The sequence below is a fragment of the Leuresthes tenuis genome, unplaced genomic scaffold, assembly GCF_036924035.1.
Source record: "Leuresthes tenuis unplaced genomic scaffold, fLeuTen1.0.hap1 SCAF_12, whole genome shotgun sequence".
Classification (NCBI taxonomy): Eukaryota; Metazoa; Chordata; class Actinopteri; order Atheriniformes; family Atherinopsidae; genus Leuresthes; species Leuresthes tenuis.
The window spans coordinates 28,156,537-28,184,427 of record NW_027325366.1 but is presented as its reverse complement, the minus strand read 5'-3'; the positions used below and the strand labels follow the sequence as shown (position 1 = coordinate 28,184,427).

General features: G+C 41.0%; 2 protein-coding genes across 2 annotated transcripts in view; one reads left to right on the top strand and one right to left on the bottom strand.

Annotated features, from left to right (window-relative positions):
* Positions 1 to 13: 13 nt before the first annotated feature.
* Positions 14 to 4,715, bottom strand: fundc1 (FUN14 domain containing 1). The gene is made up of 5 exons (XM_072397371.1): positions 4,627 to 4,715; positions 4,060 to 4,213; positions 2,065 to 2,140; positions 1,828 to 1,956; positions 14 to 781 (listed from the first exon to the last, which is right to left on the bottom strand). The coding sequence occupies exons 1-5, from the start codon at positions 4,697 to 4,699 to the stop codon at positions 704 to 706; spliced, it is 510 nt and encodes a 169-aa protein (XP_072253472.1). The 5' UTR covers positions 4,700 to 4,715; the 3' UTR covers positions 14 to 703.
* Positions 4,716 to 8,456: 3,741 nt separating this feature from the next.
* The window catches only part of kdm6a (lysine (K)-specific demethylase 6A), a 39,260-nt gene continuing 19,825 nt past the window's right edge, over positions 8,457 to 27,891 (top strand). Inside the window, exons 1-8 of the mRNA XM_072397370.1 lie at positions 8,457 to 8,940; positions 9,092 to 9,155; positions 13,590 to 13,698; positions 13,990 to 14,039; positions 16,963 to 17,021; positions 22,692 to 22,812; positions 26,809 to 26,863; positions 27,300 to 27,334. Coding sequence (XP_072253471.1) covers positions 8,780 to 8,940; positions 9,092 to 9,155; positions 13,590 to 13,698; positions 13,990 to 14,039; positions 16,963 to 17,021; positions 22,692 to 22,812; positions 26,809 to 26,863; positions 27,300 to 27,334 — 654 coding nt within the window. The 5' untranslated portion in view covers positions 8,457 to 8,779. The remainder of the gene's footprint in view (positions 8,941 to 9,091; positions 9,156 to 13,589; positions 13,699 to 13,989; positions 14,040 to 16,962; positions 17,022 to 22,691; positions 22,813 to 26,808; positions 26,864 to 27,299; positions 27,335 to 27,891) is intronic.

Here is a 27,891-nt window from a genome sequence, read left to right as displayed (position 1 = left end):
CTTTTTTTTTTTATTATTATTATTTATTTACTTATAGAGTAGGCACCACAAGCTTCAGTACCACAAGCATCAATTCATTTCCTGAACCAGATACATTTAAAAAACAAAAAGAGATGCAGGGGAGGCAGATAGAACTCAATTAGCATCTCTGAAAAAGGCATAACAATCTCATATCCATCAGCACTAAATAATAATAACAACATTCAAGCTTTCACTCAAAAGACTGGTAATAATGTCTGGTATTGAAAAACATAACACTTGCTTTAATGGAGTCCTATGACATGTGAAGGTGAATTTAAAGGCTTTTAGCTACCCAGAGCCTGTCTGATTTTAGCACAAACACAGTGCAAGTTATACTGGAACAATATCATTTTGGTTCATATAAATAAATATATTAAAATCCTGATGGCCTTTGTGTTTTTCCTTTCAAAGTAATTCCGCATGATATGCATGAACATTTAGACCAAAACATGTATTAAGAGAGAGAGACATTGTGGTCAAAGAGATTCCACATCGACATCGCCCGTCATGTTGTTGAACAGTATTGGAGACAAAAAGGATGTGCAGTTTATGGAGAACATATATCAAGAAGCTAAACTGAAACTGGATGCCAACTGTCAAAACAATTAAAAACCTTCCGGCAACGACCTACAGTTTTTCCGAACATCAGAGACGCGCACAGACTGCTCTCCTTTGGCAGACCCTAAGATGCCAGGCCGAGCAGGAATCCTCCGACGAAGCCACTTGTGACAACAATGTTTTTCTTCACAAACTCTGTGGACTGAAAAAAACAAGACATCCTTCAGTTCAGAAAGTCCTCACAACTCGTTCTCAGCTGACGTTACTTCACGTTCAGTGTCTTTAACACAAGTTTTTAAAAGGGAGTTCGCTGCAACAAAAAAATGCAAAAACAACCAAGATGATATGTTAGAAGTTGTGTTAATGATATAAACATTGTGGGGTTCTGGCCTCTTTTGTGCTGAAAGATGTCACCACATCCTACATGCCAGACCTATAAAAAGAGGGTTTTTTTCTGGCTTTTTTAGATAGATAGTATCAGTGTAAATAAGCGAGAGACCCAAGTAAAGAGAGATGTCCAAGATATGCCATTAAAGATGCTAAATCAGGGAAGTTACAGAGCAGCTTGGACATATGAATTCACACACCGGCACATTATGCGAGCTGGCTCTGTTAAACAGTGTTTCTGGATTAAAGAATCACAGAGAGGTTTGCTACGTTTTGTGAGCTTAGCATGAGTAGCACGCCTAGTTAAACAAACAAAAAAAAAGGCATGCTAATCTTTTAGCATATTAAACATTCTACCTTTAAGTCTGACATTGCCAACCGACGACTGTCAGAGATGACATTTAGCCCAGCCTAAATGTAAACAATGATACAATCAAGTTTAATCCAGTACAGGATCCATTCATCAATAAAAGGCTCCTTTAACTGATTTTTTTTTTTTTGTTTGTTTGCATTCAAGAACTAGCTGGCTGGGTTGAGTTGGTCCCACATATTCTTCTGATCCTTGGGTCATATTTTACCCATCTATGCTCCATAGGGGTTGTGTTTGTTAACAGCAGAACAAACGAGTAAATGAAGAGCTCATTAACTTTAGGTATGAATCAGAGTCACAGTAAAGAGCGTCCTCTCTGGATGCTGTTGTTTGTTAGTAGGATTATTCAAAATGTTATCAATGGATGAGCATGAACATTTAAACAAAGGCCCACATGCAATTGACGTTTGACGTCCATCTGGATCAGTATCCACGGTTCCTTTGTTATTCAGCTTTGTTTTTAAGCTTGACGGGAAGAAAAAAAATCTTACCTTTTCAAAAAATGTGTTTAGCTCAGGGGCTGCTTGATTTGTTCCCTTCTTCAACTGCTTTTTAGCTTTGTTGACATCCTTCTCTACTCTCTTCCAGTCCACTTGGATGTAGCCGCTGTTGTTAGCTATCTGGAAAGCAAATAAGAGGAGGATGAGAGGCGGCTGATCGAGGAAAATATTTGGAGCCTACTGCAATGTTCGACTCGGGCATGTTTGTGGATACTGGTGCAGAAATACCTGCAGCAGTAGAAGACCACCCCCTACAGATGTAGCAGCAACTTTTCCAACCTTCTGGAAGAGATAACCTGCACACCTGAAACAAATCACCAAGAGTGTGGAACATTATTCCAACATGTTTTAAAAAATATCTAAAGCAGACTAGATTTCTCAAAGTAGGATTACGAGCTTGTGTCATGTAGCATGTTTTACTGAGAGTTTCACAGTATTTCAACTGTTCCCAACAGACAGAGAGCATATGTGGCAGCACTGCACCCAGCGTCTTTCTCAGCAGCAAAACAGAAGATAAACTTGTTCTTGCTAGGTCCGTCTATTGTGAGCGGTAGGCTATGACATATCAGATAGAGAAGCCCATTTGTGGGAGCAGATCGGTCAAACTAAATGTTGATGGTAGTAATATTAACAATTTGGTCGAGACAAGGATAAAACGGTCTGTTAAAATGAAAAGGAATGACAGTCTGTGTTGCAGGTGACAGCAGATAGTCCTGCTTTAAACTGTCTCCTGTTTAGCCAAAAATAATACCAGGAAGTGGGAACCTTTGACTAGTAGCACTTGCACAAAACTACGATATTCATTGTACTGCCGACTACGATGAATTTTGCCATACACACCGACCTCTCCCCACTCCACAGCTGTCAAATCGAGTCGTGAGCTGTTACGTTGGCAAGATGAAGCGTCCTCCGTTTGGTTCTAATGGTGGAAAAACGTGCTAAATAGTAGACTTACAAAGAGATATTACAGAGCAAAGACGGAAAGCTTGTTTATGACTAAACGATGGTTAAAGTGGAGATGTGATGTCGACAGAATGGTAACGCTTAGAAGGAAGCAGAAGCGTTTCTGCAGAGAAAAGAGCTATCTGGATGGACGTGGGCCCTGACTCAGCCGGATAATGCTGCTGGGAGTTACTCATGCATGGATATGCTCAACTGGACTAAATAGCTCCGATGCTGGGCTTTGACCCAGAAGTAAGACGAAACAGGTACACAGAAGAACAAGAAGCCAGTGATAACAGTGAGTACCGGTAAAAACTGTTCTTGTCTGTGACAGGTTTAGCTCGTATTACACAGTCTGACATTAACTTCTTCAGAAACAGACACAAAACAGCCAAAAGAGACATAAAGTGTGGCACACACTGTGTAATTTGGGCTTGTTAACTGTGGCGACTTATGGCCAGGGCACTAAAATAATGCTCCTATTTCACATGGTGAAGGAGGTTATCATGACATAAAAACGGCCATGTTGTTCTTCTGCTCCTCCTCTTTTTCATCTGGCATGCTGTCATTACCAATGTGGGTTGATCCAGACACTCGCAGTCAGCACACAACTACGAGTATCTGGGCTGCAGAGGGACCTGCTGGGCCCGTTTGGGCAGGCAAGGATGACAAAATTTACATTACATGGATCGTTGCCTTCTCACAGAAAACAGAGGTATGAAACAACCCAAACCGGGCCCATAAAACGACACACAAAGAGATGGGAAACAACCAGAATGAAGCAAACCACAACCATCAAGAGATGCAATGTGACCCATGTGAAACAAAAGATGTAAGACACAAAATCAACACACCACAAATGTCCAGAAACTGATGCGCAACAGTCAAAATGTGAGGCACAAGAAGACACAAAACATAAAAGTGAGGCCAGATTACGCTCAGAGTGAAAGAGAAACAAGCTCATCACAGTTTGCTCTGGCATGAGCTGTAATTGTTTTGCATCTCATTTGATGTGGGTGTCTTAACTGCCTCTCAATGGGACAAGTGGGGGACATTATGGGTGTCTGTCTCCAGGAGGCTGTTGTTTCATAACCCATCCATATTCCCAGTGACTCTGCAGCCTGTCAGCATAAGGCAGCAATGTCCATACAGTCAGCAGGAAGTGCAGGAGAGATATGGGACAACATGAGAGACAAGTAGATTTAAATAGCAGTGTGTGTCTGAGACACTTTGTTTTGGAAGGGGAAAGTAGCATGATGCGTTAATAAGGTGAATACTTACCATCCGCTCACTCCTCCTATGGCGAGCTGCGTGGCCACAGAGTATTTCTCTGCTACAGGGCCGGAGTTTTTCCCGAAAAGGCGGTTCCACCATCGCTGTCGTTTGGCGTATTCTGTTAGATCTACGACCTTGTCGTAAATCTCCTCATCCAGTTCTTTGTGTGGAAAATAAATACAGTTAGCACACAGAGGCAACGACTGGCTAGAAAAACCTGAGTCCTGATCACTGTTGCAAACTTCACAGAGGTCTTTGAAAGCGACAACCCATAAGTTAGCAATAAACTCCATCATTCCGAGTGTTAACGTGACTGTTACTGCAACAATAACAAAGTCTAACCGGTGGCTGCTTTCAGAACTTACTGAAGTTCCCAGGCCTGGTTATAAGTTAGCATCAGACAACTGAAGCTAACAGTTGGAAAGTTAACGCTGCGGCTAAATACGTCGACGTTTCAGCAGGAGCGGAAGCAAAGCTCACAGCTGTGACATTAAAGGGAACAAGCAAGTCTGATGTTTGAGGCATGCTTACAGAATATCACCGAGAAAGCTTTTCGTTTGTGGGCCTGCTTACCCTTGTCGCGGTTCGCCATTTTGGAGTGCGCAGGGCTGTCCTCAGATGCCTGCACGTCCGCCGTCATTTGCATAATTTTTGACGGTCAAAGTAAAAGAAACCGAGAGGTCAGTCTGCCGCGTGCAGCCTTATCTACCTTTACACCCCAGGAGCGCAGACTTGCACATGATTGGGGTTGCTATCTTTGAAACTTTGGTCATAGTCTGAACTAAATTGTTAACTAAAATAATTCAAAAGTTTATCAAATCTTAGTTATATGTGATCATTTTGAAATAAAGCACTTAAAATACAGTATTGTGGGGAAGTCTGGAGTCACCCCTTATTTTAATTTATATTGCCAGAAAAATTGGAAATAGGTGCAGAGATCTAATGAAACGTGCAAACATAAATGTAAATACAGTATATAAGAACAAAAGGTAAGATACAATTCTAATGAGCTTGACAGACAATATTTGGTTTGAGCATCTTTCTTCTTCAACACAGCTGAACCCTCTTAAACAAGCTTTCTGTCATTGCTTCAAGTCGTCCTCAGGAATAGTTTTCCAGGCTTCTTGAAGAACATCCCAAAGCTCTTCTTTGGATGTTGGCTGCCTTTTGTTCCATTTTCTGTCAAGATGATCCCACACTGCTTCAATAATGTTGAGGTCTGGGCTCTGGGGAGGATTCATCCCTCCATAAGACCTTTTGCCACTGATTTTCAGTCCATTTCTTGTGTCATTTGGCATAGCTCAGCCTTTTCTCCCTGTTTCCCTTCCTTAAGAATGGCTTCTTGACAGCCACCCTTCCATGGAGACCATTTACGATGAGTTTCAATCAGCCATCATTAATGGATACAGTTCATCTGATGCCTTCAACTTCAACTTTTGTCCTCCACTTTTCCAGTTTCCTCAAAAAGTTTAAGGACACACTGCACACCATGCTGAGATAAGCCAGGTGTTTGGTTAATGTCTCTTGGGGATTCACCTTTTTGGTGATTCCAAATAAGACTTTTGTAGAGGCAGCTGAAAGAAATGAGAAAATAATCAATTAGGAATTTGTTCTTTGCTGTCTTTTTTAAGCCTAAATTAATGCCTGATTAATAGCTCACTGTTGAGAAAACTTTTCAAGATTACAAGAAAGTCTGGCTATTTCAAAGCAAAATATAAAGATATAAACAAATGAAGGGCAGCTGAAGACTGTATTAGATCTCAGAATAAAAAAAACTATAGAAATGAATTTCATAAGTACATTTTCCAAACATCTCATAACATCTTAGTTTGAACTATACGCATTTTATATCTAGAATTTACAGGTGATCTAATTCAATGCTTAAAAAATAGACCTGCACAAACTACACGTGTACTGTTTGCATTCTACATTTCATTTTGAAATGAATAAAAAACTCCTTTTATAACCTTCACTGAGGTTATAAAATGAGTCTCAAGGGCCAGTTTAGACCCAAGCCCCTAATTTCTCATGATGTTCTGAAACAATAAGTGAACAACAACAATAATGAATTAATGATAAGAACACAAACAATTCGGAATACCTTAAACATCACAGAGTATTGTGCCTCTGTACCCCATGTATTTCTAGAGACATTTAAATCAGATAAAGGGTATTATGGTATGTAATTCAAAGGTTTTTGGAAATGACTGCACTTATAAGAGTCATAGAAGATAAAAGACAATTTTCTGAGCTTTGTATTGACCCTGTGGCTCTCAAGGATTATACGTTTTGTGACCTAGTCCAGTGTAAAATGGATTTCTAATTAAGTAAAGAGCAAGATAACTAGAAAGTTCACAAAAAAGGGCTTTATAGATGAATAAATCTATAAATCTAATCCCTTCACCCCTAAATTATTCATAAAAATACGATATGACTGAGTAATCAACAAAACTGGTAACACAAGAGAAGAAACATGCTTTGAATTACAGTTTCTAAAATTCAGCATGTACTGGTCAAATCAAATTGCCACTGTAAAAACAGGCTGGTATCATTGTTTATAGTTAAACGGCACTGTTTCTTATACTCAAGTTATATTTGTCACATTCTAAAGATATAATTAAAACATAACCCAGTAAAGTTTAATTATGTGGTTCCTACCCAAAACTTGATACAGCAAAACAAAGTGTTGAGTGTGAGAGGGACACAAAGTGTAATTAGGCATAAGAACAAGAAAAACAGAACATCCACTAAAACTCAAGTATATGTGGAAAAATGTGACATTTAACTGTTTGCAGATTTAATTAGAATCTGCAATACATTCATGTTGAGGAAAGTGGTTTAAGACACAATTATGAACAAGCCTAACAGATGTTTCCCATGTAAATGAGGCAAAATCACCTCTTACAAGTAAATTCTCTGGTTTAACGACACAAAAGTAAAATCTTTAATTTGCTAATTAAATGTGGGACAAAAATGAGTCGCCAGGTTTACTGGTTACTTGCCGGACAATAAGTCGTTCTTTTTCTTTTTGTCTTAAGAGCAGATGTATGATATTAGCAAAGTAAATTCTGGTGTTCCTACTTTTCCAAAACAAGTGTGACTGGTCCATTTTGAGGGTTTTATTGTTCTTGACACAATTTGATATATTTAGTCTACATTTTGTTGTCCATCATACTTCACCCTCAACCCGTTGTGATGACATACTGTGAATGCCCGAGGTAATGTAGCTATTGGTAACTAAATCAAAGCATGACACAAGCATTACATAGTGGTGGAATGTGACTGCAGTGTTTCTTCACTTTACCAAATTTGTTACAGCCAATGGGAAAATGTCACAATGACTTTTTTTTTTTAGATTTTTTCTACTTGTCAATCTGTATTTGCTCACGTTTGAAACAGGTACTGTTTCACAAGGCCAGGGTTTACTTAATTTTTTGTTTTTGGGGGGGGTTCATACTACTATTATATTCCATTTACAAAATTATTTAATTATGATTACGCACCCATCCAGTGCACAGAAACTGACTGATAAGACAGAAAAACAACTTTGCGGGAGGGTAAATTGGGAGTGTGAGGGTAAATTAAACAGACAAATCATTCTGTCTAAATAAGCAGATCTGGTTGAGTGTTTTGGGGTTGTATTTTCATGTTTGGATTATAATCATATAGATAATTTTATCATGTTATGATTCTGTTTCTAGTTGTCTTGATGTTGCTCATCTGAAACGTGTTGCTTTTGTCTTGGCCGATGCACAGTGGCAAAAGAGAACAAAATAGGAAAATAAAATTAAAAATAGTTGAAAAAATGCAGCTATTCTTTCAATTAAAATTATTTGATTAATAAAAACTAATTTATTATTATGCATATATATATATATATGTATAATTACTCTTGAATGTTTGAAATATTATTTTATGATTGAAAATAATTATAAAAGAATATACTAAACTAGCATTTAAGCAGGCAAAACGTGTATGATCATGAATATTTAAGATTAGGAGTCTTTTAAAGTAGTGCTTTTTTCATTTTTGTTTCTCATTTTTTTTTTATACATTTTAATGTTTATGTCTATTTCATTGCATGTATTTACCCAACATTGGACTTTTTCTGAGTCCTCATTGTGAGTATCTATTTAACAAAAAGTACATGTGCAACGTTGCAACGAATATCCTTAACAGAAATGACATCTTTTTTAACCAATAGCTTTCCTCGAAAATACAGTTACGTAATCATAACAGAAGGTGACGGACCAGTCACAATTTAGAAGGCGGGGCCTTGAGGGGTATAATCTGTGTGCGTGCGCGTGCTCGTCCGCGTGTTCGCTATCACTTCTACTGGAGGCAGTCATGTGACTGCCGACGTCGAACACTGATTGGAAGGGCTAAGCAGAGGGCGTGCCGACGGTGGCGGCGTGCGTTTGCCTATGTGACACAATTACAACAACTTTGAGCCGCTGGTTGGGGAAGTTTGCGATATTATCAAAAAACACTCACTCCTACAACCCAACATTACATCAACTTCATGCATAAATTGGGACTGGAATACACGCTGTGTTTTGATGTACAATGACGAGTGTGGAGGGGAACTTGAAAGGATCATTTCCTTGAGGATTTGGCAAGAATTACGCTACGCCCCGTTTTAATCCTGGATAGGTGTGCAACTGTTTCGTTGTTACTGCGTTCTGCCGGAGTTGCTCGGTCCCGCTGATCTGCCCTTTCCTTCTCCATGAAATCGTGCGGAGTGTCGCTCACCGCCGCTGCTGCCCGGAGTCTCGGCGTTGCTGGTAATGACGAGGAGAAAATGGCGTCGGGAAAAGCGACTGAAATCGAAGAGGACTTTCCGAAGCTAACAGCGCAAGAGAAAGAGAGCCTGGTCGGAATTGACAGGTTAGATTGTGTATTGTGTGAACGGTCTCGCCCGCTTCTTTTCTGCAATTTATATTTCCTTCGCGCAGTTTCAAACAACAAATATGATTGCCCCCCCACCCCCCCTAAGTAATACGGAACCGCCTGTGTGTTGTCTGTCCTTTACTTGCAGTTCACTGTTTGGATTTCATGGGCTTCAAGAAGATGGCGCCAGAACGAAGGCCTTGCTGTTAAAGGTATGCCACTGAACAGGATCACAGCCGCCTCTGCCCGTTATCTCCTCTGATGAGTACATATCCCACCTGAAATAAGTGGTACAGACCTCCTAACGCCACTGTTGTGTTTGACGACTTTAGCCTCAATTTCCCCAACTTTGATGCTGAGCAAGCGGCTGACTGGACAGTCAGCCTTCACTTATGGTTTAATGCACACACCAGGCAAAATTGACACTGCCAAGCTCATAAAGAAACGACTCACGTTTATTCCGGGAGTGTTAATTCATTTTAAACAGGCATAAAGTAGAAGACACAACACCGTGCTATGGTGGTGCTGCATGCATCTCCGCCCTGCTGGAGGTGTCAGCGGCTGTTGAGATACAGTGCTTGGCGATAGCATTATATCGACAGCTGAAACACACTTGACATAGCAAACATATCCCTATCCGACTTATGTGAAGAAAACGCATTAATATTACTGCTGCTATTACTTTCCAGCGTATATTTGGTGACATAGTGAGGCACTCGTTGCAAAGTGTAGGACACCACGGGGATAAATATAACCTCTTTCTACCCAACTTATCCATGTATCTAGCAAAAGTGTGACAGCATGTCATACAACGAGGTTAGTGCACACTTTGTTGACGTTCAGTGAAAGGTAACTCTGTAAATTAATAGAAATACTCGTCACACCAACGAGCCGTCCCATCCTCACACGGCAGCCAGAGTTTGGGGTCGTGCGTCAGCTCGCTCAGGTAGCATGTAGCGGCTAACTGTCCAGCGGTTTACTCCCTTCTGCACCCGCAATAAACTCATTTGCACCCTTCCGATGTGACACCGCTGACGAAAACAAATGCAAAGTGTGAATTTAAACTTGCAAAATAATGGCTGCTTGGCTCGGCTCAAGATGGCGGTGATGGGAAGAAAATACCCAGGAAAGGTTTGCTAGCCAACTAGCAGCCGTGGCTAGGCTAACCTTCATTCGGATGAAAGATAATCACGACGAAGGCGTTGAGTGTTTATAACAAAGATGAGTGATTGAAGCGGAAGCCAGAGGCACCCACCGGAGTAACTGTGCAGTGCTCGATGTTTACCCAGCAGCCGTGTTCATGCAGCCCATGTTGCTGCCATTAAGCTGCCTGTGCTCGGTGTGTTTCTTCAACATGTGGCTTCTGTGTTTCTTGTTTAAGGGATAGCTGGGAACATTGTTTTGTCGGGGTGTGCTGTCAGATTAGGCCCAGCCACGGTCAGTTGTTGCTATTATTCTTATTGTACTCCTCCACTCTGCTGGCACCTGGAAAAACAGATAAGCCTTAAATATTATGCTTAATAATATAACTCATAAGCTCTGGAAATTCCTTCTTCATAACATTACATCTATCAAACCGTATCACATTAAATCATTTTTTGTCTCTGTGTAATGTTTCAAATGTTAATATATTCCATTTAGCTACTTCTCTCTGGACCATACCATTTATGGGGGAAGGGAGAGCATTTGTTTTGGTGTGAAGCACTGTGTAAACTGTAAAAAGAGGAAACACCGGTAAACTTGAGTAAAACTAGCTGATTTTTAGCCCTGTCCCAGCTGCAGTATGGGGGCAAGTGCGATAACAATGGCCTAATATTTCAATTTTGCCACAAAGGGGTTTATCATAGGCATTTAACAGATCCAACATAGGCCGTCACAGTTGGCACATAACTGCCCGATAGCAACCGTTTGAGCTGACCACAATCAATTTGAATAACCATGACAATTGTTTCTATTCAACTGCAGCTGGAAGAAACCTACAGAAATGTCATAATTTAATCACTATGACAGTGTTGTTTCATAGCATCAGAACCACCTTGTTCTGCGATGCATATACAACGAAAAAGAAATTATCTTGAGGCGCTTAACCCTTTAAGATTAGATGCAACATATGCAGATGTGCCCCAGTAAAGATACTTTATTAAAATGAGCAATTTGAATAAAAAAATAAATATTGGAAAATTAGAATTAAGAAGGAAGATTAGGAGTGTATCTATAGATCTTTACAAATGATGTAGAGTGTAAAAAAGATTATCCATAATCACATGACGCTGTGGAGGGATGTTTGAGTGTTTCTTGCTTCCCTGATACCATGTGATTGTTTTTAAATTATGTCATCATTTTCAATACACCCAGCATTTTACTTTTAAAAGACAATTCTCATGAGATCAAAGTTAACAATTTACATTCAGAGCCAGGTAATTGCATTTTCAAATGGTTTATGACATGTTTGTAGTTCCTGTAGAAGCGGCAAATTTTAGGGTTTTTTCTCTATTTTGTCTTTAGCTTTTTATGAGATTGCTCTCAAACTTATTTCAGGTTTAAGAAAGTTCTTGTTTGTCTTAAGGTGATGACCGTTAACGTCATGGATGTAGTTGCACAGCATCATCATTTGGTTTGAAACAAAGTAAAAATGGAAAGCAATAACTTAGGACTTTTTACACCACGTTAGCATGTATATATGCAAACCCACTAATACAAGGCTGTTGACTCCCTTCAGTGTGCTACATACAGTATGTTGCTCCAAATGGAAACCCTCAGTTAGAGAGCATGTTCATCCGGGTGTTCAGGACTATAAAAACCGTAAAGGTACTTATGAAAAGATGGTTGCAAACATTGTTCCAATTTAAATGGACGACCAAGGCCACACAACAACCAAAATGGCAATAGTGTCAAACAATATTGTATCTGCATTTATTAAACAATTTTAAAAAGCCGAAAACCAATCAAAATCTATCCGTGGCCGTGGTCTTTTCTTGGTGGAGCTCAAAGATGGGCCGGTCCAAGGCTGAGCTTCACTGTGTCATCATTCTTATTCTCTACAGTAAATGTGGATGAACGCTGCTTCTGGTTGCCCCTTTGTTCTCTGAAATCAGCCACTCTTAGCTGTAGGCTACCACCTGTTAAACATTATGAATTGAACAAGTTTAAAATAACCTGCAGCACAATGGCAGGCAGCTTGGTACTGCTGAAGTTCTGCTGTTTATTCTTTACTTTCGATGATTGCCAAGTTATCATCAAACTGATGTTGACTCATACAAAAGTATGAAGAGAATCCTGAAAAGGAGATAGCTGTTGTAACAGAGTTGTGGATTCTCTCAACTCCTCGTGTGAGAATCCATTTTGGGGGCCAGAGTGGCCGTTTAAAGAACATTGTCTCTCAGCATTGGTGGTGCTCTCATTGAGTCCTCATATTTACATCCCTGCCAATCTAAACCACGGCTGATAAACCTGAGACGACGACAGCCAGAGCGTGGATAATTTGTGCAGTTTAAAAGGAGCTTTTGAGAGGTGATGCTTAATATTTTCAGCAAAAAGATGGTGGTAAAATATGCCCGTACTTCTAATCTGAAAGCATTAGTCACAAACATTAAAAGGAAGTTGCAGTTATTTTTACGACAGTTATTACAAAAAACTCCATGATAATCTGTAGCTCTAATCTCTTTCATCACTCTTTTAAGTTGGGTCTTATTGCCTGTAGTCTTGTGACCTCAGTTTTCTGAGGCAGGGTTTGCTCGAGAACTGTGACAAATCTACGCTGTTGTTAGCAGGCACTGCCTGCTGAATATAAGGGTCACACTTTAGCTGTGGGTATCAAATAAACACTTTGAATATTGCTCCTATGTTGACGCATGCGATGTGTGGAGTTCAGAGGAAGAAGATGCTGCGTTCATGTTTGTTAATGTAGAAATGAGTATAAGAAATATTGCATTTTGGCTGCCGCCAGCAGCTAAGCGAGCAGTTGTTGCATTTGCAGCATCTGTGAGTCGGAGAGAGTTTCATTTTCTGTTTTCTGTGCTTATGTTAATAACACAAACACCGACATTTTGCTGATGGTACAGACGGTGCTTAAAGGTCTGGTAAATTTCAGCCGGTCCTTTGCTTCAGGCGTACAGACTTTTTAGAAAAACATTTCTGAAGTATTTGATTTTAGGAAGTTGTAGTTGGCATCTGTTTTATTTCAGTGACTGCAGACCTTAACAAGGCTGGCATCTGTTGACGAGGCAATGTCCTTTCAGATCATGAAAGTACACGTTTAAGTATGTTACATCTAACATGAACTTCTGTGTGCTTTCAGATGCACACACACAGTCTTACACACTAACGTCTCCTCTGTGGCTGCAGTTTGGCCTATCGAGGCTCATTTGTTTAGTCGTTGTTTAAATACTGACTTTTGAGGTCCATATTTGGGCAATCGGCTGGCACTATGCAAATATCTCAGAGTGGACTGAAAGAAGAAACCTCTTTAGCAGCTTGAGCCAACTGTCATCTTTCATGACCTTCAGCCACTGGCCTAACCATGAAGGACAAGTTGTAATGAGAATCTGCATTTAATTTTGGCTTCTACAAGCTGATAATTTTTTGCTTGCACCAAGCACTTGTTCTTTTCATGTTTAACCCTTCACTGCTGTTTGTCTCTTGTTTAGGCTGTTAGCTGCTATGATGCCCTCATCCTAAAAGCAGAGGGGAAAGTGGACCCTGACATTTTCTGCCAGCTTGGCCACTTCAACCTCCTGCTGGAGGACTATCCAAAAGGTGAGTCTCTCTCCATGTGGGAGCAGTCCTGTCTGTTTTTCTTCTGCATCTCAGGATCAGCTCAGATAGTTTTTTTATGAGAAGTAATTTGATTTGCACTTTTTCCTTCATTCATGCTGCTAGAAATCACAGACTTGCCGACTGTTTTTGTTAAGAATAGTTTGTGCTTGTCCTGGGAATGTTCCCAAAGTGTTAAAGTATAGCCAAATTGAATCTCCTGTGCTTTTTACATTGTAACTAAGTGTTATCTCATTGTTCCCTCATCCTGTATCATTTTTTTCCCCATCACAGCATTATCCGCATATCAGAGGTACTTCAGTTTACAGTCGGACTACTGGAAGGTGAGCTAAGAAAGAAAACAAATGCAACACATTCGACATAAAAGCTTCTTTTTTTTCTCTACACGCTGGTGTTTGATGGGACTGACTGACATATTGGCCCTGTATTTTGTGTAAAAGTTGCGTTTGATTGAACAGAAACCGAAGTTGTTGGCAGCCACTTGTGCACAAACTCTGCAACTAGGTGAAAGGAAACGTTCTCAGCTTCTGTCCTCCCATTTCCATACTCGGATAGCTTCAACAGAATTTACAAGTTTATGGTGACCTTGTGGGTATTTCCTGTTAGGAGTTATTGTTCACTAACACTCTCGATTTAAGGTTCCAGTCATCTGACATTCACAACGTTGTTTTCATTAGTGTAGATTAGTTTAAGAGGAGGGATCATTTGACAGCAAGGAACAAATGGAAAATTAGGCATCCAGGAGCTTCTGCAAATCATCTAAAAATAATAAACAGAAAGAGGCCATGTTGTTCATGACTAAATGCAGCCCAGCATCGTCTCTGCCGTACACTTTTTGCATAATATCCTGCTTCCTGGACTTTCTAACCCTAACCTAAACCAAATGCAGAATTTCCAGTCATGACCGCGTGTCTGACTGGGAACAATATCCTCTGGTGTGATGGGACATCTCTCGGTAAAATCTGGACCCGGTTCTCCAGACGCTCTCCACGGAACGTGTGGTGTCTCTTTGGCACAGTTCAGTTTGTTTTGCTACTTTAGCCGGCAGCATTAGTGATTAGTGCGCAAGTACAAAAACAGAGAAGCGTCTAAAAGCCCCCCCTCACCTGACAGGAGACAGACACACAAGGTCATCATAGACTTATTAAGTTTGTGTTGGCTGTGGCTCAGAAGGTAAAGCCGGTTATCCACCCAACCTGCCCTCCTATCCCTGTGTGCGAGTGTGTGTATATGTGGTGGAATGAAATAAAAAGCACTGAGTGAATGTGTAGCTGCATCTCTAAGTGAGCCAGAAACGTTTGACATTACAGCTGGATGGAGATGCGGTCCATTTGAATGTCACACATGAGTGAAACTGGATGACCTGCATCGTCGTTGGGCTTTATTCTTACGAGCTGGTGCGTCTGTGCAACTAAAGCTGCCAAAACAGTGGTCGGTGGCGGAGCTTGTATCCCGCTGGACACGTTTACGTGCACAGCAATATTTCCATATTGACCTGATTAAGATCTCAACACGATACTGGAATGTTTACATTTTAGAAAAAACCTCAACACTAAAAGAGTCATTTTTGGAGGAAGCGATAATCAAGTGAGGCTATGTGAAGTATGTCGATCTGAGTGGCATTATGTAGTGTGTGGGGCCCACACACCTTCATCTCACTATTGTTTCCTGCTCAGCATTTCACAGCACACACTGCTTTAGGATGCGTGTCGTAGGCTCCGCAACAAATGAATCGTCCAGATGTGAGACCCACCTAGCTTTATGTTTGTACTGTGAGTCCTGCTTTAATCTTCCTCTTAACCTAGTTTGTTGGCTTCATCACTTCAGTTAAAGCTAGCTAAATACTGGATCCGGTGTTTTGGACCGCCTGCTCCTGCCAACAATGTCAAAACTGCCTGCTCCCACAAGCCTTACATCCTGTGGGATCCCTCTCCCAATGCAGTCCAATAATATAGATGCAATGAAGGCTTTGGATGGGTGCAAACGTTTTAATAGAGTAAGGAGACATGTGGGACCGAGTCAGACTGTGTTCATTTTAAACAGGACAGAAGAGAAGATGTCAGTAGACTGAAGGCCAACAAGTCTGTGAATGTATTGGAACTATAAAAACTCCTTGCTTTTATGCTCAGTTTTATCTTTATGTAGCTATTTCTTGCTCAGTAATCCAGAACAGCTGAAAATGGACACGATTGCAACCATGGTCCATCATTATGTTATGGCACATATGTTTAAAAACTTTTTTAACACTCTAGCTAAGAGGTACAGTTTAAAGTGAAGTCGCTGTGAAAGACTAAGGCTGAAAGGAAGACAAAGCAGTGAGCACATGTTCTCTTTGAAGTTCATGTGTTCACCTTGTTGGCATAATGTAGCCTGTTGGCATAATGTGCTGCAGAGAGAACAAGTTTTTAATAACATTCTAATCATATTTCCTAAGGGGAAATAAGTCTCTTAAGCCATTAAACAAGAAGTAAGGAAATTCTGCTCAGACACATAATAATTTATGATGTATTGGAGTTGCATTGAATACCCACAGGACTTTCTTGGCTTAAGTTGGTGCAGTAAAAAGTGATGATAGATAAACTTCCTCAAATAAATCCATAGATTCATAGCTTCAGTGACATATATAGACTTAGTCTGAGCAGTAATCAAGTCCGTAGTCTCAGTCACCAGCACCAGGATCCATTCATAGCCAGTGATGTTCCTTTTTATCTTTGCTTTCAGGACCTGCTAATAGCCTGGACTTGAATTGTGTATTCATCTGTGATATGATGGCGTCTGGCCTGTCGTCTCCATGTGATTGAATAGGCCCGTTTGGTTTGATGTTTAACTGTTTGGAACCACCATTAAAGAAAAGTGCAGAGAGTTTAGTTGGATCAGATCTGACGAGCTCTTCAAGCGCCATGATAGTTTAAAGCCCCATCTTCTGCTAGATAAACTATACATTTGCCTTAAGCTAGTGTGCGTGTGTGCGTGTGTGTGTGCGTGCGTGTGTGTGTGAGAGAGACACAAAAGACCAGGCTGTGGCAGATGTTGACTCACTCTGCTATTTTAACGGCTGTAAAATTATGCAAGAATGTGTCAAAGTTGGGATGAGATGTCATTTAAGTAATAAACGGAGGGAATGTAAAGATGCTTTGATGCCATCAAACTGCAGCTTTTAGCTTCTGTGGAACTTGTTCTCCGTAGATATTTTAATGTGCTGAAGAACGGATGTGTTGGTCTTTCTAACTCTGTTTTTTTTCCCAGAATGCTGCCTTTTTATATGGCCTTGGGATGGTTTACTTCCATTACAACGCATTTCAGTGGTAAGTGCTTTCTCTTCACTGCATGCAGAACCTCTAATGCTCCTGTCATTTGTTTGTTTTTGAACTAATGGATGTTAAAGAAAGCTTTCTTTCCTCTGTAAGAGATGTACTTTCTTTCTTACCATTAGTAGAATGAGAAGCTCATCACAAATCATGAGGTCTTTCAACCAGCAGCTCCAGTGCTAGTTCTGAACCAGTACCCGGTCTTTACTGGTGTAGAACTGGCTCCTGACCATGAACAATTGTTTCAGAGGAGCACAACATAAGCAGGTGTAGATCTAAGGTCATCATAAACCCATCTCCTAGTTTTATGGCCTCACAGGTATGAACACAACATATTAATCCTGCTCTGGTTTGCATATCAAGAACTGAAGTAAAAAGAGGACCTAAAATAGCGAATTAAATGATTTACACAAACAAAAAAAAGTCCCCCGGGTGCAGTAGAACACACAATGCTGAGCTTTCTCTGTTGCTTCTTGAAGTTCTTTGCAGGGTAGGTTCAGTTTTATTGGCTTTGAGCTTGTACATCTTTGTGTTAGTCTCACATGGTTTGCTGGAGAACTGATTTACTGTGCGGATCATTTTTGTCAGATTGTAGTTGCGTGTTATGGCGTCAGAGCTTATGATTGATGCTGTGAATTTTGAGGTGAATCATTCAATTTGATTCAAGTTCTTGGAGTCATTGTTTTACGACTATTCAGTTCAGTACAAAATAAAGTCTTAATTCAGTTTGTGACATGAAAAACAAGACTTTTAAAGTCTAATCTGTCCAATGCCAAACAGACACAGCAACTGAATATAATAGAAGTCCAGTTAGCTGCCTTTTTGTTTCCCGTCATATTGTCCTTCTTGAGTAAAACATGTAAAATTCCTTTCCAAAATAAATGGGAGGCGCAGCGTTAGACCAATTTGATCTCAAGTGTAGGATCGGGATCCCGCTCAAGAATGTTTTAGCCTGATCTGCATCGGGGTCACTGAGTACTCCTGATCTGTTGTTTTATATCAGCTGCTGCCCTCAGTCTAAGGTGTTAGCTTATCAATACAGAAGCACATGATGAGAGCTATTTCTCAGTATATTATTGATAATATGCATCTATTTTCCTTGCATGAATTGAACTGCTGTGACTTACCAATGTCTCTGAATCGGTGGGACAGAGAGCAGCAGCACGTTCCTGTCAAACAGTCGTGCTGTGTTCACTGTCATCGTGGCATAAAACTGCATTCAGTGTCATCCCTGAGCTTTTGCCATTTCTTTATGGCATATCAGTGTCCCAGTTTTCCTTGTGCAGTGTTAAGACTACATGTAATTACAGCCTTCTGGTTTTAAAAAGAAACCTTTACCTCGTTTACATTGTAATTTTGTTTAAATATTATTAAACCCAAGCTGTACGCTGTAGATTTGTTCAGAGCTTTCTGTGAAAGCACTTTATTTATGTTAATAGTGTCACATGGTTATTTTAGTAAAAAGTTTCTCATGGTGTGTAGTTTGCAAACTGTTTGCTGTAGTAATGGCTCTGATTGGGACTCATTTATGGATAACTCCCACCCAATAACAAGGTGTTGAATGCATGTCCCACCACACAAGAGGAACATTTAATAAAAGTAGGATATTATTATTATTATTATTATTATCATAATACTTTATAAGGTGTCGTAAGTATAAGCTAAACATACATATGTACTATAATATGTATCTAATCCTTTATCTTATATGTCCAGCTTCTCTTCTTCTGCAGGAAAAATACTTTAAAAGTGTTCCTCAGCCTCTGCTTTAGTATAATTGTACTGCTGAGGTATAGCTTAAGCCTTAAAAGAAAAGAAAAAATGGATAAATGAAGTATTTTGGCTCAGTTTTGTATTGTTAATGTGTTGTTGTTGTTGTCCTACTTGTAGCTGCTCGGGTCTACATGTGCATATCGCGTTACCTCTCGCTTCTTCCTCCTTGGAACACTTTAGAATCCAAAGTGTTCCCAAACGCAGTAAACAGGACTGGCTGTACTTCCTGCTAAATTTCTTGCCGCTTTATGTTAATGAACTTTTTTTTTTTTTTTAAATTTGCAGCAACAAAGTCTAATCCTGCTGCTTCCCCAACAACTTCAAAACATAATCAGTACGGAAGCCTGGGGGGGGCAAAATGACTTTTGTCCAATTTATGAATCCATTCTGAATCTTGAGAAGAAACAGTCCAGGTGATCGTGCAAATATATGTCCACCACTCCCACACATTTGTAAAACCACTGCTTTCTAAAATGTCTTTGAATGAATCCTGTAGCCAGAGTTGTAGGAATGGAGGCAGCATCGCCGTCGCGCGGCAGAACAATACTTAAAGTATTTTAAGCTGTAAAACTCCTAACTTCCTTCTGACGTGTCCACAGAACCCAGCTGAGGGTCTGAAATCAATCAAACTCTTTTCTTTTGCGAGTCGTCTCGGTGTGAGATGTCCTGATGTGAAGGTGTGTAAAGAAAAAGGGAGTTGCGTTCTGTTTTGTATCCCCAACTTCAGCACCCTCAGCAAACACAGAGCAGCGCTACCAAATGCTTTTGCAAAGACTGCCTGTAAATTCAGTTTAAAATGCTAATTGTGAATGAATGAGAGCAATGATAAGCTCATGTTCTTGTAGCGGATAAATGTTGAAACGGGGTCGTGTCTTACCTCTCGTCAGGCTGTGGTTTGAGGGTTCATGCTGTAATGAGTGGATACATTTTTACATTCAGTGCTCTGATCAGACATTTGTTTTCTAAATAATCAGCTATTTTTTTTATAGTAACTCAGTTTTGCTCAGAACATGAAAGCATCATTTTTTTAAGCTTTATGTGACTTCACGCTGGAGACAGCATTGGGCTTTTGGCTTGACTCCTCCCATTTTTATGACTGTGATTAATCAAGAATGGCTGGAGGGCATTGTCATTATATTTGGCCTCATTAATGCTTCCAAAGGGGTCCATTTGGCCTCTGCATCCCAAGGTCTCTCCGACTCAATGAACCGGTGAAAATTTGGTGAAAAGTCGGGGTCATTGTGAACATCTATTTAAGGCCATAACTCAAAACGCATTGATAATGAAGAAACTAGACTCAAACTTCACATTCACAATGGGAAAGTGTTCTGAAAAGACCCAGTTCAAAGCATGATTGTCAGTCTGGTGAGTAATTCTTGGAGGGTTATCCACCACAGGGTTATTGCAGATTAATGTCTATTGTAAATGAAATATAACTGCGTTCTGTTTTTAATTTACATTTTGCACAGCGTTCCAACCCTTTGGAATTGGGCTTGTGTTGTTATTTTTTATTTCTTTTCTTCCCCCGTATACCAGTTCCATTAGTAAATTGTGCAAAGAAGCTGTAAATCAGAAACATTGTGGGGGAGTCGGTTCACATTTGATGATTTGCACTGGTGTATTAATCTTTGGTCCCCACCTTGAAACTCTGTTGACTATAGAGATGTTTTGAAGTTGAAACCAGGAAAGGCTTTGCCAGGTTTTTGAATCCGTGTGCGACCAGCCTGACAGGCCTGGAATGTGTTGGTGGGGGAGGGGGGTGTCATCTTGGGTCCTTGAGGATGGATTACGTCAACTTGAGTCCAAGGCCCAGAGGAATGCTGAGCTGTCAAATGGTGAATGTGACTTCTCAGCGTTGTTGCTTATTGGCCCAAATGTCTCGTCTCTCCATACAAGTGTGTGATTGGGATTTAGTTTGAAAAAGTCCTTCTTGAACGGTAAAACATTAGGATGAGGATTTTATCAAAGAGCGTTTGAGGGCCTCAGAAAGTCTCCAGATGGCGTCCGCACAGTCAGATGATGCAGTTTTCCTTCTCTTCAGGAAATGCACACTTTTAAACCTCCAGGATTCAGTCCTGTGTTTTGCTTTGGATTCTATCATTGAGGGAGGGGAGGATGAATGCAGAGAAGGAGGGACCAGATAAGTGAGGAGGAGGGAGCGGGGGCACCGAGTTCAGTCCTCTGTGTGTGAGTTTGTGAGTGTGTGCCTCGCACAATCACCAGCGAGCTCAGTGCTCTGCTGTTTCATGCAGGAGAAGAGCTTCATGCTGACATGCATTTGCCATTGTTGTCATAGCTACACAGTGAGTGGGTTCAATTGGAAACTCGTGTTTGTTTTTGTGTTTTTAAGCGTCCTCTTGACTAGTTAATTTCAGTTTTGGGAGAGGAAGTGTTCAACGTGACGGGAGCGTTACGCCGAGGACGCAGACAAAATGAATGGACGTTATTTTTGCTAAAACATCCCAAAAACTTTAGTCATTTAAAGACGGGTTTCTGTGACCGCAAAACTCGGCCAGTCTCAGCTCATCAGTGTGCAATCCTGGATAACTTTGCTTTTGTTGGATTAATTCGCTCCATTTGCTGCTAAAAACAAAAGAACGGGAGCGTTGGTCTCCGAACGTTCACATCAGTTAGAAAAGATGGTTTGATGGTTTGCATTTAGCGTGTAAAACACTGACGGCTGGTATTCAGGGAGCAGGATGTTGAATCCTCCAGTGAGCTTATGGTGTTCAACTGTCAATACAGTCATCTGGGACTGGGGGTGGGACTAACTGTCCATCAAACTGTACACGTTGCATAATTCAGTGGCAACATTACGGAGTCCGTCATGGATCCTGTTTTATCTCTTCACTTTAGCCAGGTACTGATGTGACGCTCCAGAATGATATTATGAATATAGTACTACAACATATGGACCATGTACAGTTACTTATCCACATCAAATATTATACAGTGCTGTGCAAAAGTCGCTAATTTCTTTATATCAAATAAACAGGAAGCGTGTCCAAATTTACTGAAACATCCCTCTATAAGACCTGTTGCCACTGATCTTCAGTCATTTGGCATAGCTCAGCCTTTTCTCCCTGTTTCCCTTCCTTAAGAATGGCTTCTTGACAGCCATCTGATGAGGCTTGGGTCAACAGTAGATGGAGCAACATTTTCTTAAGGACTGTTCATCTGCTGTAGATAGGTCGTTTTTTTTAGGCCTGCCTCTTCTTCTTTTGTCCTCCACTCGTCCAGTTTTCTCAAAGTTTTTAAGAACACGGAGACTAACAGCTCTTTGGGAATCACCTTGTTGGTGCAAAAATATTATTTCAAGTCTGTCAAACTGTTATATTTGGTGTTTTTCATAGATAGATGGAACAAATGGTATCAAAGTGCCTAAAGATACAATTTAGAATTGGTTCTTTGCTAAGTTGTCTGTTATGTGTGTAGACACAACACTGCTTTATCCCTTGATTAGGGGCCTTTTTTGTGCTTGAATAATGACTGAACATGAGTGAAAAAGCAGCCTATATCAAAAGAAAAACATTTTTTTGCACAGCACCAAATTATTGTGTTTTTGAATGACTTTAAACTTAGCTTTTTTTTTATATCTGGTTGCTGTTGACGGCCATGCAAACTTTAGTTTCTACTTTATTCCATGTGAAAATACTGTTTGCACTCTTGATGAATTATTTCTTGGCTGAAAAAGAAAGGGACAAAATGTCTGATCTTTGTCAGTTCTGCACTACACTGGATGTGCTGTGCTGCCTCCATTGGCTGTTCAGCTTCGTCAGTCACAGACCTCTTCGTGAAAGGGGCGATTATGTCCCTTTTTAAGTTATGTGACAAGCTCAAAAGAGACGTCAAATTTCCATTCTTGTTTAACTTGCTTCTTTTTGCATTTTTCAGGGCAATCAAGGCTTTCCAGGAGGTGCTTTACATTGGTCCCAGTTTCTCAAGAGCAAAAGAGATTCATCTGAGACTGGGGCTCATGTTTAAAGTCAACACAGACTACGAGTCAAGCTTAAAGGTAAATATGAAAGGCTGGAAAAGGTTGATGGAGAGACCCAATTAAATGGGATTAAGTTACTGTTGATTTGGGTCAAGCAGGACCTGATACCCATGTCTAGAACTAGTGAAGGACTCAACAAGTGGTCGAATGTTGATGTCAGCAGCTAATGGTTGAAGGTGACACATAAATGCAGAATTGAGTCTTAATTTTCCCCATACCCATCGAAAAGTTCTACACCAACAAGAGGCCAGCTTTGACATGAGGTTAGCCGTTTCTTTTGCTGATCAGAACATTAAGTCATGGAATAATTTTCACTGATGCCAGTCTGTATTGTAAGCTTGACATGCAGTCATAGAGGCCTTCTGGCTGCCTGAATACACGTCACGTGCTCCGTCCTATAGCTTAACAAAAGCAGTGGGATCATCTTGCCCACCTGTCTACGGATGTCTGACACCTTTGGGCCATAGATGTTCAAACCGTATCAATAGGCTTTCTGGTTTGAACCTATGGCTCCATTGTTGTCTGAGGATCCTGGACCCTTTCAGGGTTTAAATGCCATCTGATCCTGGGCTTTGTTGTGTTCCAGACATTTTGTCATAAAGGACTTTTATACTCTCCAGGACACAGACATACAAACACCTTTTCCCTTAAATATGGTGTGTGATTGCTAGAGCCTTTATTGAACAGATTATAGTCGTGAACTGAGGATACTAATTATAGCAGATTTTCAGAGGAATCTGCATCCATTCTTGCTGAATACAAAGTTTCTTTATTTGTCTGATTCTCCTCTTCGCTATGCTTCATAAATGTTCAAATGCTAACCCCACACATGTAAAGCCATCCATGCCATGGAGACTGATGCACCCCGTACCCTCACAGACGCTGCTAACAGCCTGGATGGTCTTTCTCATCTTTGGCGGATAGAAGCTAACGTCAGTTTTTCCCAAAAGCAGCTGAAACGTGGACTCGTAACGTGTCCACTGTCTCTCTGTCCATCTGGTCTGGGCTGCACTCTTATAGTTGACAATAGATTAGTTAATTTGTGAGGAATGAACTTATTACATATACTTCAGTTATACTGGATTCATTTCAGTTGCTGTTATTTCCTTTCTTGGAGAGATAAAGTCTTTGTTGGATGCTTCTTTTATACCTAATCCTGACACCCTCACCTGGCGCCAATTAACCTGCTTATTGTAGAAACCTCCAGAATGCTGTTACTCGTTTATTTCTGCCTTCTTTTGCTTCTCTGCCAACTTGTTTTTGAGTGTGTTGCCATATCAAACAGAATATTTTATTCAAAATACAACGAAGTTGCACAGTGAATAAACTCCTCAGCACTTATGTCTATTAGAGGAAGGTTCAGTTAAATCAATGTGTGCAGAGCATTGTTTGACATTTGAACGTGGAGGCAAACTGTTCAGGTCCGGCAGCATATCATTATAATTGTTGTTGCAGTAATGGTTAAATGAGAAGCTCTTACACAGTTCGAACAATCTAATGGAATATTCTACATTACGCAAATGTAGTTCTTATTTCAAATCCCACACAGTGGATTGGGTTGTTTCAAGTGTTCATAGTATTCAGCTTCTCTTTCACATTTAAATTCAGGACTGTGTACCGTGTAGGGAAATATCAATCATGCTTTTGATGGTACAGCATTGAGGTAAGCAGACTGCACGTGCTGCACGTCCTCACTTTATCTTGGATGCACTCCTCCCTCTTAGTCCTGACTCACTGCCAGCAACACACACTCTCCCAGCCTCTGAATATCACACACGACTGCCCCAGTTATCTACAAGGAGGGGTGGACGCTTGTGCAGACTGGCAGAGATTTGATAAAGGTAGGAGAGGAAAATGAGAAGAGGGGAATTGGGGAAGGTAGTTTTCTGCAGATGGAAATGTAGAGACAGATAATTATGAAGAATGCTCCAAATAAGCAAGTTGGCTACAGGAAGAGGCAGAGTGGCATTAAGTGATTGAGAATAGACTGTAATCTTATTAGAATCCAGCCACTGCATATAAATGCACCAAACTTGTACTCCACAGTAAACAGACAGGCAGGATTTATTCCGTTAGCGGCTGTTAATTCAGCCAATGAGAGGGTAGGAATTGTGACTGTAAGAGCGTGTTTGTGCAGTGTGTACCGAGGTGATGAGTCGTCTGTCTCTGTGGAGCCGTGCAGCCATAGAGAGGAGCTTTGAACTGAGAAAGGAGGTGAGATGGAGGGAGGCGGGGGAGAGAGGTGGTGTGTGCCTGCCTGTTCCTGCTTTGAGGTATTGTGTGTCATCTCTCTGCACTCTCCACTGCAGCCGTCTGCTGAATAGTAATCAGTGACACCAGGATAGAAGTGGAGGAAGATGGGAGGGGGGGCAGCGAGAGAGAGAAAGAAAGAAAGAAAAACGAAGGGAGAGAGTGAGGAAGCGAGATGTGAAGAGGGAGGTGGAATGCCAAGCTGACAATCCTGCTGCATTATCTGCCTGTTGGTAGAGCAAGTGTGAAAGGAAAGGAAGGGAAGGATAGAGGAGACTGAAGGGGAGATCCACAGGAGGATGCTGTGCTGTGAAAACCATCTAGGTAACGGATTTAAGTGTGTGTTAGTGTATGTTCTCCAAAATGAAGGCATGTGGCTGTGTTGTGGCTCAGCTCTACTTTAAAGGGAGTTCATTCTCAGCAGAAGCTTGTTTTTGTGGAGCTCCTCCAGGCCTGGGTGAAGCATGCACTGAAAGATCCAGCTGGACGGATGTTGATTTTTATCTGTCTGACATTGAACATCTGTGTAGCTGCTCCTGGAAGGCTACGGGATTCTGCTTCAAGTGTGAGTGTTTGTGGTGACTGCTGTCGTTTGCCGTAGCCTAGATGGCAGATAATGACGTTTGCCTTTAAGGGAAGAAATCCACAGCAGCTGACCAGTGGAGTCCCATCAGGTGCATGCTAGATTTATGTGAGCTAGTTCTCAGTCTCAGGAGAATCTCGTGCTCAAGATCAGAGACTTTTTTTTTTTTTTTCTGACCCAGATACTAGTGATGTCCTTTTGAATGCATGAAGCAGCTTGTGAATGCACGGGGTCGTGGTGCAGCCGAGTAGCTGCAGAGGAGCCTGTCATTAAGCCACCTTTGCATGCACGCGTTTTAAACCTGTTTTACAGGAACATGCATCTTTTTGGAATTTCTAATTTTTCACTTTTATTACCTCAGATTTCTTTCTCCTCTGCACATTTATGATGCTTTAAGGCAACCTGTTATCATTTTTACAGAGTCCAAATGTTAGCAGCTCACCAAGATGAGAAGAAAGAACTGCCTTTGTAGCTTTGTGATGCACTCACTGACAAATCTGGTCATTAATCCTGGATGGAGATATTGACCAGTTGTGTGCCACGCCTTGGCAGTCAGACTAAGCCTCTGCAGACATCTGCCTTATACTTCATCCCTGCCTTCAGCATCAGATGATGAGACAGGATGCAATTGATGCCGGTGGATTTTCACATGCCCTGTTCAAGGCAGTACTGTTGCACCGCCAATTAACATCCGGGAGAGCCGGCGTGGTGGAACACGCCGCACCAGACATCAGTGTCATGGCTCTAATTTCCCTCTGCCGGCACACATGGGGGTGATGCCGCACTGCCTGTGTTTGCTCAGTCTGAACTGCACGAAAAAGCCTTTTGTTTTCTAGTTGGAGGAAAAGGGGAAGGTTACAGCAAGAGAAGTGAGCAGAGATAAGAGCCCCTCCAGCTATCAGTGTCCTCTCGTGTTACGGTCACCAGAGTTCATTCGTGGTTTGTTGTAAATCTGTAAAGCAGATTGAATGGAAGGGAAAAGATCTCTGGTTTCCTGAAAACCATCATGGCCTACAAGTAATCTGGTGCTTTGTGCTCTGAGAACTGTTGTTACTAGAAGCAATTAGGTGGCATTTATTTTTATCACTTATCATTTATTTATAAGAATATGCTCGTAGCTGATCATGTAGAAATTTCTGCTTTTATTTCTACTAAAAAGGCTCTCTTTTCTCTATTTGCAGCATTTTCAGCTGGCAGTGATCGACTCCAATCTCTGCACTTTGTCCAAAGCTGAAAGTAAGTAATACTATTACTATAGTTATCACAGCCCACAGAGAAACCGGCCACATGCGGCTGTGTTGTGCAATGTGATATTTAGACCTGAGCTACCATCTTCTCAGTGTTGTATCGCACACACTGAAAGGGCTTAGGAATATTTCGACAGAGCAATCTTCCTTTTCTGCTGCCGTTTCCCTGCTGAGTGCTCAAGACTGGCGTTGCCAAGGAGACGGTGAAGGAGAGGGAGCTGGAAGGGCTTGCAAACACATTGCACATACACACTGTGATTTCAGATTACATGTACACTCTGGAGAGCGTCCTCCTCCCCCACCCATCTGTGCTCCATACTGTTGGTAGTGCGTCTCCATGGAGGTCCATGGGGTAAATGTGTGATATGCCAGATTATTTATGACGAGTAAACCCTGATTCTCCTTTTTTTGCTCTTTCTCCACAGTTCAGTTCCACATTGCGCGTTTGTATGAAATCCAGGTAAGTGATGAGCTTCAACTCCCTTTTCAGTGAATCAGTTTTTTTTAATGTTTTTTGGATCTTTTAAATGATCCATCAAGATTTTAAACATGACCTTTGTCTCCGTTTCCTTTTATTTTGCCGTCAGTCATTGGTGCAAATGACCGCTCACTGTCCTGTGGGTTCGTGTCAGAGGAAACGGAGCCGATGATCACTTAGTAACTGCCGCGACAAACTCACGTTCTCACTCACTCGCTGATCTGTTTGCTGGCGTGCTTCCATCAGAGTTTATTTCTCTGAATCCAGATTAGAAGAGGTTAATGGGAAAAATGATCAAATACAGAATTTAGTTTTTACACTCGCTTGGGGGGGTGTGTGCATTTTTTTGGGAAAACGAAAACCGGTTTTTCAAAATGGTTCTGAAGCAGTGAACGTGTCACTCACAAGAATGATCGGATGTTTGTGCTTTTAGGGAATAAATATGATTGACTAGAAATGTTCGTTTGCCTGCATCCTTGGTGTGTTGTGTCAGGTTCGTAATCGCTACTAAGAATCTAGTGGCCACTTTGATCTCGGTT